The 16,493-nt window shown below is 42.7% G+C and overlaps 1 protein-coding gene across 6 annotated transcripts in view; it reads left to right on the forward strand.

The window, feature by feature from the left end:
• The window catches only part of TNFRSF19 (TNF receptor superfamily member 19), a 101,198-nt gene that overhangs the window by 29,741 nt on the left and 54,964 nt on the right, over nt 1-16,493 (forward strand). For 5 of the 6 annotated variants that reach the window (XM_053311823.1, XM_053311822.1, XM_053311825.1 and 2 more), the window contains 2 exons: nt 3,239-3,333; nt 5,891-6,001. In XM_053311823.1, the coding sequence (XP_053167798.1) occupies nt 3,268-3,333; nt 5,891-6,001 (177 nt within the window). In that variant the 5' untranslated portion in view covers nt 3,239-3,267. Of the gene's footprint in view, nt 1-3,238; nt 3,334-5,890; nt 6,002-9,886; nt 10,085-16,493 lie in introns of those variants that run through there. The other variant, XM_053311827.1, reaches the window with a different exon arrangement.

The following is a 16,493-nucleotide window of genomic DNA, read 5'->3' on the forward strand; positions in this document are numbered from 1 at the left end:
ATGTGCTCTTTGTGGGGCTGCCTTTGTATGTAGTCCAGAAACTACAGATGGTCCAGACTGGGGCAGCCAGGTTGGTCTCTGGGTGAGAGACCATATTACTCCTTTGTTGAAAGAACTACACTGGCTGCCGATACATTTCCGGGCAAAAAACAAGGTGCTGGCTATCTATATAAATATATTTCTCCTAGGTGTGCCTGGGGAAAATGCGTCCCAGCAGCCCAACTGATTGGCTGGGCTGCGGAGGCGCCTGATTGGCTGGCACACCCAGGAGGAGGAGAATTGGCCGGACCACACTGTAAAAGACCACACTGTATAAGGGTTTTCTTGGTTTCCAAACAGTTATTCTCTCAAAACCTGGTTTTCTCCCTGCTTTCCGACAGACCTTCCAACAGTCCTTCTGAGTAACAAAGTTGTTTTCATTTCCACCGCATCCTGTATAGTTGAATTCTTCACACCTTTTTGTCTTTATATTGTAAAAGAAGTGTGGTGTAAAAGACCACAGTGGTGGCCACAGACTCTAGCAAATGAGAGAGGCAGGTGGGGGGGGAGACAGAGTGAGCGAGAGAGGCGCGGGGGGAGAGACAGAGCGAGCGAGCGAGGCGCGCGGGGAGGGGGAGACAGAGCGAAGGAGAGAGGCACGCGGGGGGGAGAGACAGAGCGAACGAGAGAGGTGCAGGGGGGAGAGACAGGGCGAGCGAGCGAGGCGCGGGGGGAGAGACAGGGCGAGCGAGAGAGGCGCGGGGGAGAGACAGGGCGAGCGAGAGAGGCGTGGGGGGAGAGACAGAGCGAGCGAGAGAGGCGCGGGGGGATGAGATCTGTAAAGCCGCAACATGGTCATCTCAACTAGGGATGTGTGAACCAGTTCGAATTCGAACCAGGGTGGTTCGAAGGTCCGAATTCGAACTGAACCAGCTATCAGGTTCGAGCTGCAGGTTTGAATTCGAACTGAACCATGGGATGGTTTGATTCGAACCAGTTCAAACTGGTTCTAACTGGTTTGGACATCTAAAAATTGGTAGGATGGTAGCTGGCACCCAGAGGTACCTGCCACCCAAACTCCAAAGCAATTGGACACTCGTATGATTTTTTATGAATTTTTGAAATTTATTTTTATTTTTTTCTCATAGAGTATAATGGGACTCGAACCAGGCCATTTGTTGGCTCCCATGGGTGCTCCACAATAAGGAATAATGGGCTGGTTCGAGTCCCATTATACCCTATGAGAAAAAATTAAAATATTTTTCAAAAATTCATAAAAAATCGTAGGAGTGTCCGATTGCTTTGGGGTTTGGGTGGCAGGTACCCCTGAGTTCCAGCTAACATCCTACCAATTTTTGGATGTCCGAAACAGTTCAAACCAGTTCAAAACACTTTGAATTTGAACCGAACCAGGGGGAGGTTCAAGCAAAACCAAAACCAAACAACACCCACCTGGTTCGAACCTGGTTTGAATTTGAACCGAACCGGGAAAACTGGTTTTGTGCACATCCCTAATCTCAACTACCATTCATAAAGCATTATTTATTCATTTATGTATTCAATTTTTTATAATGCCCTTCCAAAATGGCTCAGGGTGGTTTACAATTAAAACAAAACCATTAAAATCAGTTAACAATTAAAACAAAAATTATAGAACAGTGTAAAACAACAATTAACAACTAAAAATCATAAAGCAGCAATTAAACAATCAGAACAACTGAAAAACCAGGCTACAACATTAAAACCATTTACAACTATTTAAAACTCCTGGAAGGCCAGGCCAAACAGGTTTTAAGGGCTCCTGAAGGCCAATAAAGAATTCAAATTGCTGGTTTCTGCAGGGAGTGCATTCCATAGTCCAGGAGCAGCTACAGAGAAGGCCCACCTCTGAGTTGCCACCAGACGCACCTGTGGTAGCCGGAGATGGACCTCTTCAGATGAACTTAACGTATGGTGGGGGTCACGCAGAAGAAGGCGCTCTTTGATGTAACCTGAACCTAAGCCATTGTGCCATTATTAATTATGCCATTGATGTGCGGTTGGCTAAAGATGCAGGATTTGGGAGAAGTGTGCTAAAGCGGGTGCTGCCATAGCTTCAGGACCTACTATGCCTGCCACCAGATGAGAAGCTGCCTAATCACCCATTCAATATGAATGCAATGGATCACATTCCAGATAAACAAGTTTCTCACCTGTAACTTATGATCTGGAAGTGATCCGTTGTATTCATAAGACCCACCCAAGCCTCCCCGCAACGGTAGTGGGGGTGGGGGGAGGACACTGAGAGATCGTCAACGGATGGTGGTCTGCAAGAAACTGAGTAATAGGACACCCCAACTGCTGCACATAACAGAAGCACTGAGCACGTGCAGGGCATCAGGGGACATCACAAGGAGCTAGTCAATCTATCCACTAGGTCCCTGTGCAGGTTCAGAACCGATTCATTATGAATACAACGGATCACTTACAGATCATAATTTACAGGTGAACAACCTGTTTTTTCATTTGTCCCAGGATTACAGTGTTTGTCGCAGGACACAGTCATTACAGGTTGCTGTGATGAGATTATAGGAGGCCTTACTAGAATTCAGAGCTGTATTGACTCTTGAATGTGTTCTGTGGCAGTAAAAAGGGGTCCTGTTTTCACTGAGGAGGTAAATTTGTGTTTGCACTAAAGCACTTCAGGCTGTAGGTGGAAATTCACTGACGTATTGCTGTATCATACAAAAACATTCCCTGCACACTCACCAACTATAATGCCAAGGAGAGGGAGAGGTTGTAAGCCAATATCCTGACCAGATAAATAATAGGATAAATAATGACCTGGGCAAGGATTGCTTTTGGTGCCCCCTCAACAGCATATTCGTATTATCATGGTTAGCTTAGCAGTTCAGTGCCTCTTTCAGATAGATGCCCCGGGCAACTACCCAGCTCACCCACCCCTAATTCTGGCCCTGATCCTGACCTCTAGTTTTCTATGTGGATGGTTTTGATGTTTTTGTTTGGTTTTAAGTGGAGGAGCATTCAGTCATGTGAATTACTGCTGCAGATTGAAGTGGTCCAGGCCAGACATAGGCTTACCACTTCAATGCAAACTACTAGATTATCAGGCGATTGGGGAGTGGGGACTATGAATCAGGTAGGGGGAGCAACATTGAAACAAGATGTGAAATTGCTAGTGCTTCATTCTGATTATTGTAGTGTGGTGACAATATCTATCCTCCACCTTGAAGATTTAAAATGATTTCTTTGTTTGCAGATTTAATTCTTCACTAAAAGAGTTCAGATATGGATATAAAGAGGTCACAGTGGCCTTATACCATCCTGAAGGTTCTGCTGCTTATAACGTATTTGGTAAGTAGATAATTCTTCTTGTTTTGCATTGTGAATGTATGCTGCAGTGTGCTGAATGCAGCTTATTTGGAATAAAACTGGTGAAACCTTTGTGGCTTAAAGGTGACTATGTAGGACCATAAGGTTTATGGGGCCCAACTGCAGTAGCAAAAGTACTCTAAATGTGGAAATGCTCTGGCAGGATTTCATGATGTCAGAGTTCATTCCTTAATAAATCTGTGACAGTTGCGTACTAACTGGACAGGATCCATGAAATAGTCTGGATATCAGTTGCAGCAACATACCATGTGCCAAAATAGGGGAGGAACTATTTTTGCTGAAATTGTCCCCCCCTTCCCTCTTATCTGCAGTCCACTGTGCCTCCTGAAACTATGTCCCTGAGGGTTATGCAACCCTCAGGGTCATAATTTTGGAAGCCAGTGTGGGTTCGCAGAGGGAGGGGATGGTCAGTGAAAATTGCCCCACACTGCACACGTGAAACACTTTTCAATGCACTTGTTTGCCTGGATGTCAGTCTCTGTGTTTATAAAACTGAAATGATTACGATATTATGACTTAGCCCAAAGCAATTCCACATTTTGCCAAGGAGGAGCTAATACAGGCTCATGTTATGATGTATGAAAGTGGTGTTTGTTTCAAGGTTGGTTATTAATTGCTGACCCAGAACTTCTAGCAAACCTCTAACGCTCTGTACCAGAACTGCATCCCAAGTCATAAGTTACAGTGGAAGTTTAAGTATGTTTACTCAGAAGCCATGTTCACTGGCTGACATGCTGACTATCAAAGTACGCATGCATGGAGGCTCTGCATGGATATGCTGGGAGCCTGCATATAACCCCTCCAGTCCTCTTGTGCGTTCACTATTGCACCAGAGGGCTAAGATTTCTGAGAGCTGCTCACACTCTAGAAGTGCTCTGTCAGGTTGCAAACATGTTGCTGACCATCAGCAATGTGTTTCTGACCTTGTAGAGCGCTTCTGGAGCATGAACATTGTCCAAAAGTCTTGGCCTTCTAACACAACAGCATGGGTTGCATGTGGACTCCTGGCATGTCCCCACAAAGCTTCCTTACACATGCACATCTTTAGTCAGTGCCAGTCATTGTGTTTAATGGGATTTACTCCAGTTTAGTATGAATAGTGTTACAATATCTGTCACCTTGCTTGAAAAATAATTTTGAAAAAATCTTAAAGGATAGGTAGTCTTATTCTTATTAGTGCAATTAAACCACCCAGTTAAGCATTCAAGTCCCATTGGGCAAAATGGGAGGTGTGTGTAAGATTCTCTGCATTGTACCAAGTACACTTAACTTGTTCCACTGAAATCGGTAGGATTTTCTTCCACATAAATGTTGTTGTTGTTATTATTAATAATAAAAATATTTATACCCCACCCCTCCAGTACACTACTTCTTGGGGTGGCTCACAACAATAAAATAGATACAATGGAAAATAAACTAATAAAATTAACTAAATTAAGTAAACAAGTTAAAAGTCCAGGCTAAAACCACAATTAAAATTAAGTGTCAAAAGTTATTTAAAAAACTAAAAATTAAGATTGAAAATTATAAAAATGGAAGGACCTACCAGCTATATCCAAAGATGGAACATTACAAAGACTGTCTTAAAAGATGTGTTTTTAGTTGTACAAAACACTGAAGGAGCATGGTGAAGCTCTTCAGGGAGGGTGTTCCAAAGCAGAAGGCCACAACCCCAAGAGGCCCTGTCTCTCTAGTCCCTGCCAACTGGATCTCTGTTAGTGGTGGGGCCATGAGCAGAGCCTGAGATGAATGGAGGGCCCTGGCAAGTTTGTATGGGCGAATGCAGTCCAACAAGTACCCCAGCCCCAAGCCGCATAGAGCTTTAAAGGTCAATACTAGCACCTTGAATCTAGCCCGGAAGCAGACTGGTAACCAATGAAGCTGCTGCAGGATGGGTGTGACACTCATGAAGCAACTTGCGCCCACGAGCATCCTTGCAGCAGTATTCTAGACCAGCTGAAGCTTCCAAACCATCTTCAAGGGCACCCCCACATAGAGCGCATTTCAGTAGTCCAGTCTGGATGTTTCTAAAGCATGAATGACTGAGGTCAGGTCCGACTTCTCCAAGTAGGGTCTCAGCTCACATACCAGCCATAGCTGGTAAAAGGCACTTCTGCACACTGCTGCCACCAGTCCAAGGACAGCATCAGGTCCAGTAGCACCCCCAAGCTGCAGTGCAGACTTTGTCTTTCAGAGGGAGTGCAGCCCTCCACCCAAGACTAGATTTACCTCATTTTAAATGTGTTTAAAATCAGAATGTTAGACATATTCTAAGATACTGGATTGTAAAGTCATATTACCAATTTGACCTTCCTTCAAAAGGAATTAAAATACAGTATTTAAAATAAAAGAAAGATCTAACGTTTTCAGTGAAGTGTTTTAAGACTAAGATGGATTTAAGCTCATATGCCATCCATTATTTTAAAAAGCTAAATGTAATCCTATTTTTAAATGGTTATTTTAATCAAACTGATTATATTTGTGCTTCAGCTAATTACTTTTATCTTTTGGTTTGTAGTTGAAAATCGCAATTTGTGAAACAGGAGACTGTAGAGAGCAAGAGTTCAGGGTTCAAAATGGAGATTGTCTTCCATGCGAACAGTGTGGACCAGGAATGGAATTGTCTAAGGTATGTAGATGAGTGTTTAAAATATTAAAATAGCCCTGGGCATTTGGGTTCAGGGACCTTTACAGGCTGATCCATATCCAAACAATAACACAGTTATTGTTTTTAGGAACATAGGTAGCTGCCTTATACTGAATTAGAACTTTGGTCTATCTAGCTCAGTATCATCTAGGTTTTACTGGCAGCAGATCTGTCAGATTTTAGGCAGGGATCTGTTCCAGATATGCACTGAGATACTAAAGGTTGAACCTGGGACTAGGGGTGTGCATGAACGGTTCGCAGGGAACTGGTCCTCCACAAACCAGGCTGGTTTGAGTGGCTTGGTCGCGAACTGGACCGCTGGCTAGCCCACTATCAAACCGAACTGGTTTGCCATGGTTTAACGGGCTATGCTTGTAAAGGGGAATCTGGTGAGGACTTCCTTTTACAAGCAAAGGGGAATCCTTGAAAAGACTTCTAAAAGGCAAATGAGGGTTGGGGGAGGCAGCGAGACACTCTACAGGCAGGCTGCTGGCAGGAGCACTACACATACACTGGGTCTTCTGATCCAGGGGGCCTTGGAGGATACTAGATTGGTAAGTCCCTTACATCTACTTTTAAATGTGTCCTCTCACCGCCCCACTATTGGCCGCCCCTTAGAGGCCTTTTCAAGGATTCCCCTTTGCTTGTAAAGGGGAATCCTCATCAGATTCCTCTTTACAAGCATAGCCCCTTGAACTTCCAAACCAGTTTGAGCTGGTTCAGTTGAACGGACTGAGCCAGCTGGTCAGTTTGACTGAACCACTTCACAGACCCACAATTTGATCCAAATTTGGACGAACTGCCCCCAAACGATCTGTGCACACCCCTACCGGGGACCTTCTCCATGCAAGCAAATGGTCTAGCACTGAGCTTCTCCCAAATTTTTGCTGTGCTATGCTGTTCTTTACTATGCATATTCTGTTTTACTGTAAATTGTGATTTTATTTTAGGCTGTGGGCCACTCTGGTTTCTGCCAAAGATGACTAGGGCTTAAATTTTAATAACAATTTTATAACTTATTCTCTTGATTTCAGCATTATATTTTCAACAATTATAAGTAACTTGAATATTTTATCAGTATATATGCATATTGAGTATACTTACAAAGTAATTAGTCTGTAAAGATAGTTACATTTCCATAGTTAGCCACTGGCAAAGTCATTTTATGCACTTTGAAGGTTAAGTAAGAATTCTGCTGTGGATTCAAATTTAAAAATACAATCTAAAGACTATTCTTTTTCATTTTAAAAAAAAGTCAAAATGTGCAGGTTTTTGTATTCTTTGCTATATTCAACTCTGGGGGAAAGAAACAAAACTGAAAAGTTGTGGTTTCTGAGGGGTTTGAAAAGATTTGCTCAAAAATCCATAAGCTTAGAAGTTACTAAGGGATTTTAATCTTAAAGAACAATATACTCTTTCAGCAGCATGTCACCAGTTTGGTTAAGATACACAGCTTCTCAAAGCATTTATGATGAGAATCTCATAGCTGCATTTAATAATATTCTGTGTGCTTTCACAGTATACACTATGGTTCCATTATTTGTTAAGTATGGAGCCTGGAAACAGACTACACAAAAGTTTGCAGGATTAGATTCCGGTGATACAATCTTTAAACAAATAGGTTTTTAATTTCAAGTATGCAGTACAGGTTGTGTACGGTTAAAGACACTTTAATGGTTTGTGATAACTAAAGCTGAGATCAAAAGTGCTACTTTGGAATTCTAGTGGGATTTTTTACTTCTTTTCTTTGAACATCAGTCCTCCGTGCAATATCACATACTAACAATTTCAAAAGAAGCTTTCTATGCATCAGTAGGGGATGGGGCAATAACTGTTGGAGAAACACAACCACAAAGACCCTTTGGGCATGTGGAATTAGTTGTATGTCCGCCCCCCTGCTCCTCTCCCCACCCCCCATCTCAGTTTTTAAAGCTCAGCAGATGTGCATATACTCAGTAAGCTGTAGACTGATTGTGAACGCAACTCTTATTCCCAAGTACTTTAGACACTCACAGAGGATAATTCAGTGAAAAACACTGAAATCAAAAGAATTGCTATTTATACAGAAGTAGTATAGTTCTCAAAGCAGTTTACCTAGAGAAATAAATAAGATGGTTCCCTGTACCAAAATGGCTCACAATCTTACATAAACATAAAATAGACACCACAAAGTAGACACCAGGAATAACTGTTGGAGGGATGCTGTGCTGGAACTAGGTAGGGGGCAGTTGTTCTTCACCTGCTTAATATAAGAGAAGCCCCTCTTTAAAAGGTGCTCTGTGCTCCGTTAGCAGGGGTTATAGTCATGTTATCTGCAGTATGTTAATTGTATTGGTATAGATTTAATTCCAGAATACATGATTTGTATAAAATTTGTATAATTTTATTATACAAATTTGTATAAAATTTGTCTTTTTATAGATATGAGCATTTGGAAGTTTTTGACTTTCGTATAATTTGTAATGAGTGCTTAGATTTTAGCTCTCTTTTCATTCCGAATGTCAAGAGTCCACTAATTTGCAGCCCTCAGGGGCATTTTTTCAGGTGGCATAGAGGTGCTTCCTAAGGAAGGGGAGGTCATCAAAAATTGCTCCTTTCCCAGTGCACCCTTGCAGTTTGGAGGTGCTGTTAATCGGCTCCTCTTGCTGCACCAGGGTTTTTTTGCTCTGTCAGCTACTGTGTTTTCTGCAGGTCTCTTTGATGTGCCTTTGCATACTACTGTAGGCTTCATCTGGCAACATGATAACATGGTACTGTTATCAGCTCCCTTATAACTGATGTTCATTTTGGTGGTGGTGGTTGTATTTGTGGTTGTTTTAAACCAAAGGAATTGTTTTGTAAATATTAGACAAAATAGTAATGGCAACCTTAAATTCCATGCACTGTTGTTGTTAGGCCCCCAGGATTCTCAGGATTAGAAGTATAGATAGGTTCCATCAACAAATTATTATGAACTAAGCAAAATCTTTAAAAGATTCCAAATTCAAATTAAATCCTGATAAATGTTTTTTGCAAATGGCACTTGTGGCAACAGTTGCCTAACAATTCAAGAAACATGACAAGAATCCATCTTAAAAACTTATCACTAAACATTCCAACTCGATTCCCTGTCAATTGAAAATGGTCTTAACGTTTTTGGAAAACACTCCCTTAGTAGGCAGTGTGTTTGGATAATTTTTGGCAGAAGTTAAGGAGATGTTGGAGTGGTGGCTCAGATTCGATTTCCTCAGAATTGACTATCTTTTGTGAAAGCCTTGGCTGACAGCTTCCTTTCATCTTTATCTTTAGATGAATGATAAATATTAGCTCTATCACTCCTATAAAATCAGAGCAATGTTGCTAATTTAAACATTAACAGCCTAAGTAGATTTTAGCCCAACAAGTTATGATGCTTGGATCTCAACAAGGGGATTCCTCTCCTCGCATTTTTAAAATATTGGTTTCTAATTCTCATAGAAGCTTCTGTGTAGTGATAAGGAAGCATCAGTGGGAACCCCTTTATATTGCTGTAAAATGTATTTTTGGAAGTAGCTTTTCTTAATTGTGATGGTTATGATCCAGCCAAAATTAAGAACTTTTATGTCTTATTGATTTCAATAAGAGCGTTAAGCACATGCTTCCATTCCCCTCATAAAATCAGTTGGGATTTAAGCTTTACTGAATTGGGCCCATTAAATCAGGCGCGTAACAATGATAGGGCAAGGGGAGACAGTTGTCTGGGGGCCCCACTGCCTGGAGGGGCACCCCAGAGGCACCTCATGTGACTCCCCATTGCCCCCTGCCCAGCCCCATAGCCTCTCAGCCACTTGCCCTCTTCGCCGTCTCTCCTGCTTGTTCTGCTGGTCCGCAATCGAAGCAGCAGGCAAGCTGCAAAGAGCTCCTTTTCTCCCGCCTCTCAGCTGATCGGCGGGTGGGCGGGGCTTCCACGGAGGCCTCCGTGTAGGCCGCAGTGAAGCCTGAACTCGAGTAGGGCCCAAGCAAGCCAGGAAGGAGGAGGCAGCCAGAGTGTTCTCTGCAGCAGAAGACCCCTTGCTGCCCTGCTCAAACCAGACCAGCATTTGCCAGGTAGAGTGTGAACTCCTTTTTGTGGTTACCTTTCCCGCCTCCCCCCCCCATATATAGGGATCTGCTTGCCATAGGGCTTGGATATGGGGGGGGGACGGACCGAGAAGTCTCTGAATATTTATTTTGAAACAGCTTGGAAAATTTGCTGACTTAAAAAAAACTATCTAAAAAGTCCTATAAGTGGCTTGTTTCATGGCAGAAAATTGCAAAAACTTCTGGAACAGTATTTTATTAATTTTATTTATTCATTCATTCATTTATAAATGCACTTATGTTCAAGTTGTTTTGCAACCCAGAAGGTCTGAGTGAGAACTGTGAAGCATGTGTGGTGCTTTTATTTTATTTTTCTTGTGTGTGAACTGCTCCCCAATAACTTGCAGGGACTTCAGGGTAAATCTGGCCAACATGTGAATGTAGCACCTCCATTCCAGAGGAGATGTGTCTTAAAGGGCTTTAAAAGCCTCCTGTGAAAAACCTCCTGCAATCAAACTTGACTGAATTTGTTCAGAATTCTGAGAAAACAAACATAGGCTCACCCTGCATGGTTGAAAGTCTCCTTTGCTAATCTGCAGCGAGGAGCCCATTTTAATAATTCATCTTTCTAGTGTGTTCTAGGCATTAAAAGTAATACAAATGTATAGTACTCAATGTATATCACTATATATTGTGATGTGTGTGTGTGTATTCAGTGAAATGTATTTGCAGGCAGCATACTTATTTTGGAATATCAGACTTAAATCCTTGGGGGCCTGGGGTGTGCGGAGGCCCTGGACTTTGGAGGGGGGGGCATTTTAAAATCTTGTCTCTGGGCCCACTCCAACCTTGCTACGCCCCTGCATTAAATATAATAACTGCCATTATAAGAGGGGCCACGGTTCACTTAGGTTGGCTGAAATGAGGCAGATTAACATTATGAAAACAATTTATATAAAAACTGAGAAGGAATAATTCCTTATTTATTTTGGGTAAGCATGTAGACTTCTAGATTCTAGGGAAAGAGAACTAGTCTTGTGGTAGCAAGCATGAATTGTCCCCTTAGCTAAGCAGTGTCTACCCTGGTTTGCTTTTGAATGGGAGACTCCGTATGTGAGCACTGTAAGATACTCGGGGCCTCTCTGGGAAGAGCATCCGGTTCCAGGTTCCCTCCCTGGCATCTCCAGATAGGGCTGAGAGAGACTCTTGTCTGTGATCTTGGAGAAGCCACTGCCAGTCTGTGTAGACAATGCTAAGCTAGATGGACCAATGGTCTGACTCGGAACAAGGCAGCTTCCTGTGTTCCTAGATTTTATGAGGCACTGTCAATTAAATTTTGGTGGACATGTTTATTCTTTGCCCCCCTCAGCCTACTTTAGAAATGGGCTGATGGCGATGCAAATAAAAAGTATTTTATTCACTCCATCCTGCTTCTTTTGGGAGCCAGTATAGTTACTAAGGCTCCAATCTTGGACAAGTGCATCTGTTAGGAGTGGGGCTCGGTCTCACAGTCTCATCCAAGTCCCCCACAAAGGCCTCAGAGTTCCAGATACAGAAAAGGGAGATTCTAGGCACCTGCATCCCCACTTCCTTGGCTGCAGCAGGGAGTGTCCACAGGTCTCAGGAGTCACAGGTCAATTACTCCATGTACTCCTCAAACATCAGCCTTTCATAATTGGCTGCCTGCTTCTTAAATACTGATCTGCAGGCCTCACATCCTTTGCAGCAGGCGTGCCTGTAATCTGATGAGCCTTATCACACCTGTGGGGGCTGTGAGGCACACCCATCACCCTGAAGCCTGTTTGAGAGCCTGCCTCATGGCCAGTGATACCAGCTGGCACGTCTCACCCTGTGCCATCAGCTGGGGAAAGCAGGCGGCGAGCACACAGGTGTGAGCATGCTCAGCTGAGTTTCACCAAGAGTTCCCCCAGCTGCAGCCCCACTGGTCCTGACGTCCCCTGACATCATCACATGGATAGAAAGAAGATCAGAGAACTGTAAGGACAGTGTATTGTTAAGGTGTTCACTTTTTTCAACATTCTACCATTATATAATCTGAAAATTATGTTTGTTATATATAAAATGAAAGCTGTCTGTCTAATCAATATGACATTTGCCATGGAGAATCAACTGGGAAGAGTATAATCAGGCCAAATTTCAGAACATCCATGAGAAATGTCTGGGTTCAGTAGTTTGAAAAGTTTGCTTTCAGCTATAGCAGTGCTGCACAACTTTGTCCCTGCAGCTGCTGTTGGACCACAGCTCCCATCATCCCCAGCCACAGTGGCCAATAGTCAAGAATGATGGAAGTTGTAGTCCAGCATCTGCAAGAAAGCTGAAGTTGTACAACCCTGAGCTGCAATTTTCATACTGTTTGACTATCTTGATAGATAGGGTAGGTTTAGATCAGGGCTGCTCAACTTTGGCCCTCCTGCAGATGTTGGCCTACAACTCCCACAGTCCCTGGCTATTGGCCACTGTAGCTGGGGATTATGAACGTTATAGTCCTAAAACAGCTGGGGGCCTGAAGTTGAGCAGGCCTGGTTTAGATGATCGCCAGGAAATCTGGTTCCCATGGAGTGTACACTCTTGGCAGATGAGTCAGCTGAACCCACTAAAAGCTAGTTCCTGAGCCTTCCACACAGCATTTGCCCAGCATTCTCCATCCAGCTGAGACCTACATTTGAAGTTGAGTGGACTCAGATTTGGTAACCAGCTGAAATAATAGGTCCAATAATCAGGCAGTCAGCTTGCAATTGTATGCTCAGTATTTTTTCTTGGTTTTATCTCTTGTATTATGTTTGTAAAAATTCAAAAATAAACAACTTTTAAAATTTTATTGAGTTAAATAGTTGTATTCATTACAAGCAAATGAGCTCATTGTGATATTATTTTGCATGAAATTAATCTAAACTGATTCAAAGCCAGTTCCAAGTGACTGAACCAGTTATCAAACAATTTGTTAAAGTTAATGTCTATACCAGAACTGAACTAGAGAGTTTAAAAATACTGATGAACATGAACTGCAATTGAACCCGAATGTTTAATGGTTTGACTTTCCAACTCTGAGGGTGATTGTGAAATGAAGAAAGAAATCAGGAAGGCATCCAAATAAGATAATGTTGTAATAATGGGTGATCTGTGGTATACAAGTCCAGCAGGATGCTACTGTTGTTAACAGGCAGAGTCAAGTTGTTAAGAGACAAGAAGTCTTGTCTAAAGGAGGATAAAAGAAAAGAGCAACTCTGGCAGAATAAGTTGATAAGGAGAGTGAAAAGAATTTGAGGAGCATATCCTAAAAGCATAGAGACCAACAACAAAAAATTATTTAAATACATCAGAGGCCAGGAGACACTTGGATAACTAAGACCGCAAAGGCAAAAAGGGGGTATTCAAGGAGTATAGGGAGATTACACAGAAGCTGAATGAAATATATGTGTTTGTTTTCATTGCCAAATAGAAATAAAAGATGACAGTCAAGGGGTTTTTGATGAATTTAAAAATTAACTAATTATTGAATACAGATGGCATCAGCTTAGAGTTCCTATAGAACTCTATATGAAATTGCTGATCAGAAGATCATGCAACTTGTCCTTAAAATAGGCTTCTGTTCCAGAGGATTGGAAAATATTTATTTTATTTAACATATTTTTATACCTTCCCAAACTCATGTCTATGGGTGGTTTACAACAAAGCAAACAAACAGAAAAAGTTAAAATATTAGTTAAAATAAATGACAACAGAAAAATTAAAACATTAGTTAAAACAAAATAAATGATACAGAAAAAGTTAAAACATTACAACAATTTACATTTTAAAACATTTTAAAACAATGTTAAAACTATTAAAACAATATTTAATTGAAAGTCTGGGTGAATAGATGTGTCTTTAAAGACTTTTTAAAAATTGTCAGAGATGAGAAGGCTCTTATTTCAGCAGAGAGCGTGTCCCAAAGCTTTGGGGCAGCAGCAGAGAAGACCCGTCCCTGAGTAGCCAGCAGACACACCAGTGGCAACTGCAGACAGACCTCTCCTGATGATCTCAATGGGCAGTGGGGTTCATGACGAAGAAGACCTTCTCCTAAATACCCAGGGCCCAAGTCATTTATGGCTTTATAGGTTATAACCAGCACCTTGAATTCTGCCCAGAAACTTATCGGCAGCCAGTGTAGATCTATCAATACGGGAGTAATATGGTCTTTCCGAGATGACCCAGACACCAACCTGGTTGCCGCATTCTGTACCAATTGTAGTTTCTGGACTACACACAAGAGCAGCCCCACATAGAGTACATTGCTGTAATCCAATCTGGAGGATTACTGTACAGTAGCATATGTACCACTGTTCTAGGTCATTTATCTCAAGAAACGGACGCAGCTGGCGTATCAGCTGAAGCTGATAGAAGGCACTTCTGGCCACTGCCTCAACCTGGGACACTAGGGAGAGACTTGAATCCAGAAGCACTTCCAGAATGCGTACCTGTTCCTTCCGGAGAAATGTGACCTTATCCAGAACAGGCAGATCAAACTCATCTCCCGAGTTCTGACCCCATGCAATGAGTACCTCCGTCTTATCTGGATTAAGTCTCAGTTTGTTATCCATCATCCAGCCCATCACCACCTCCAGGCAGGCATTTAGGGAATTTATACCCTCTCCCAATGATGTTGACATGGAGAAATAGATTTGGGTGTCATCAGCATACTGATAGCACCCTGCACCAAATCTCCTGATGATCTCTCCCACCAGTTTCATGTAGATGTTAAACAACACCGGAGACAATACAGAGCCCTGAGGGACACCATACAAAAGTTCAGATTTTGAAGAACAACAGTCTCCAAGGGATACCATCTGGAACCTGCCCGAGAGGTAGGAGCAGAACCATCGCAAAGCAGTGCCTCCCACTCCCAACCCCCTCAGATGCTCCAGAAGGATACTATGGTCAATAGTATCAATAGCCATCGAGAGGTCCAAAAGGACCAACAGAGTCACACTTCCTCTGTTAATTCCCAGTTGGAGATCATCCAACCCTGTTGAAGTGTCAGACCATATTGAATGCGTATACTTAAATTTGGGGACCAGGGATAGACTATGACTTCTGTTGGTGTACTGATCGCCCCACTACTCAACAGAGTCCCTAAATGAGCTGACGGACTTGGTCTCAAGTTTGGTGTTGGAGTCCCCCAAGCTTGTGGTGGAGGGGGACTTCAATGTTCATTTCGGGCCTATCCCAAGTGGTCTCAGCGCCAATGCATATTGCTGGTCACATGCTTGATTTGGTCTTTCACTCTGTTCAGGTTGGTGTTCCATGGGTGGGGACTCCTGTGATTTCCCCATTGTCACGGATGGACCACCATCTGGTTAAGGTTGGACTCACAATCACTTCCCACCTTCGCAGAGGTGAGGGACATATTAGGATGGTCCGCCCGCCTGCTGTATGATGGCCTCCCAGATCCAGACAGTCTTGGGGGAGACTGATTATTTAGACCCATTTCAGACTGGCTTTCAGACGGGCTATGGGGTGGAGGCCCTAGTAAGGGAGATGTTGTTATAGACCACAGCCACTCCACATCCCCGCCCACGGTCCCTCACCCTCTCCTCAACAGAGTACCTTGAAGGGAGAAGCTGAGACCAGACCAGGCCACCAGCCTCCCCCAGCCAGGTCTCTGTAATACAGGCCAGGTTGGCACCTTCATCCAGAATTAGATCATCAATAGTACATATTTTTAAAAGGAAGGATCTAGGAAGGATGAAGAACATTACAAGCCAGTTAGCTTAATATTTGTACCTAGTAAGTTGGTAGAAAGCAAATCACGTAGTCTGGCATTGCTCATGCGATTCAGCAGGGAGGAAACAAGGTGAGAAGTTTTGTTTAGTTTTGAAACTTCTTATCGTCATACATGGGAGGAAGAGAGCTTTCATTCCATTCCTTTTGTATTTACTATACTCTAATTAGGGTCTGCCCTTCATCTCTCTTTGCCTATGCTCAGATGCAATCGGAGAGGGGCATTTCCTTTAGTTCATTGCAGTCATTTGCAGATGACCTGAAAGGCACCATAGAGGAACGCCTTGTCAGGATGACCTTGCATCCACTGTTTAAGCAGGTTAAAGAAAGAAAATGGTTAAATGGCTAAGTTTGAGAAGTACACTGAAGCACCCCAAAATGGTGTAGTGAGTGTGGATAATAACAAGAGTTAAATTGTTTGGGGGTTTTTAGTTTAGAAAAAAAAGAAAATCAAAGGGGGAGATAACAAAGGTTTATACTACTATACATTAGGGATGTGCAAATTGATTCAGGTACAGAACTGATTCAAATCACCCCTGTGATCAATCAAATAAATTGCTCCTGTGCTCAACTGCCCAGATTCGGGTACAAAACAAATCACCCAGATTCTGACCTGAAATTTGGGGATTTGGACCTCCATTTTGTGGCCACAGTG

The sequence above is a fragment of the Hemicordylus capensis genome, chromosome 3 (assembly GCF_027244095.1).
Source record: "Hemicordylus capensis ecotype Gifberg chromosome 3, rHemCap1.1.pri, whole genome shotgun sequence".
NCBI classification, from domain to species: domain Eukaryota; kingdom Metazoa; phylum Chordata; class Lepidosauria; order Squamata; family Cordylidae; genus Hemicordylus; species Hemicordylus capensis.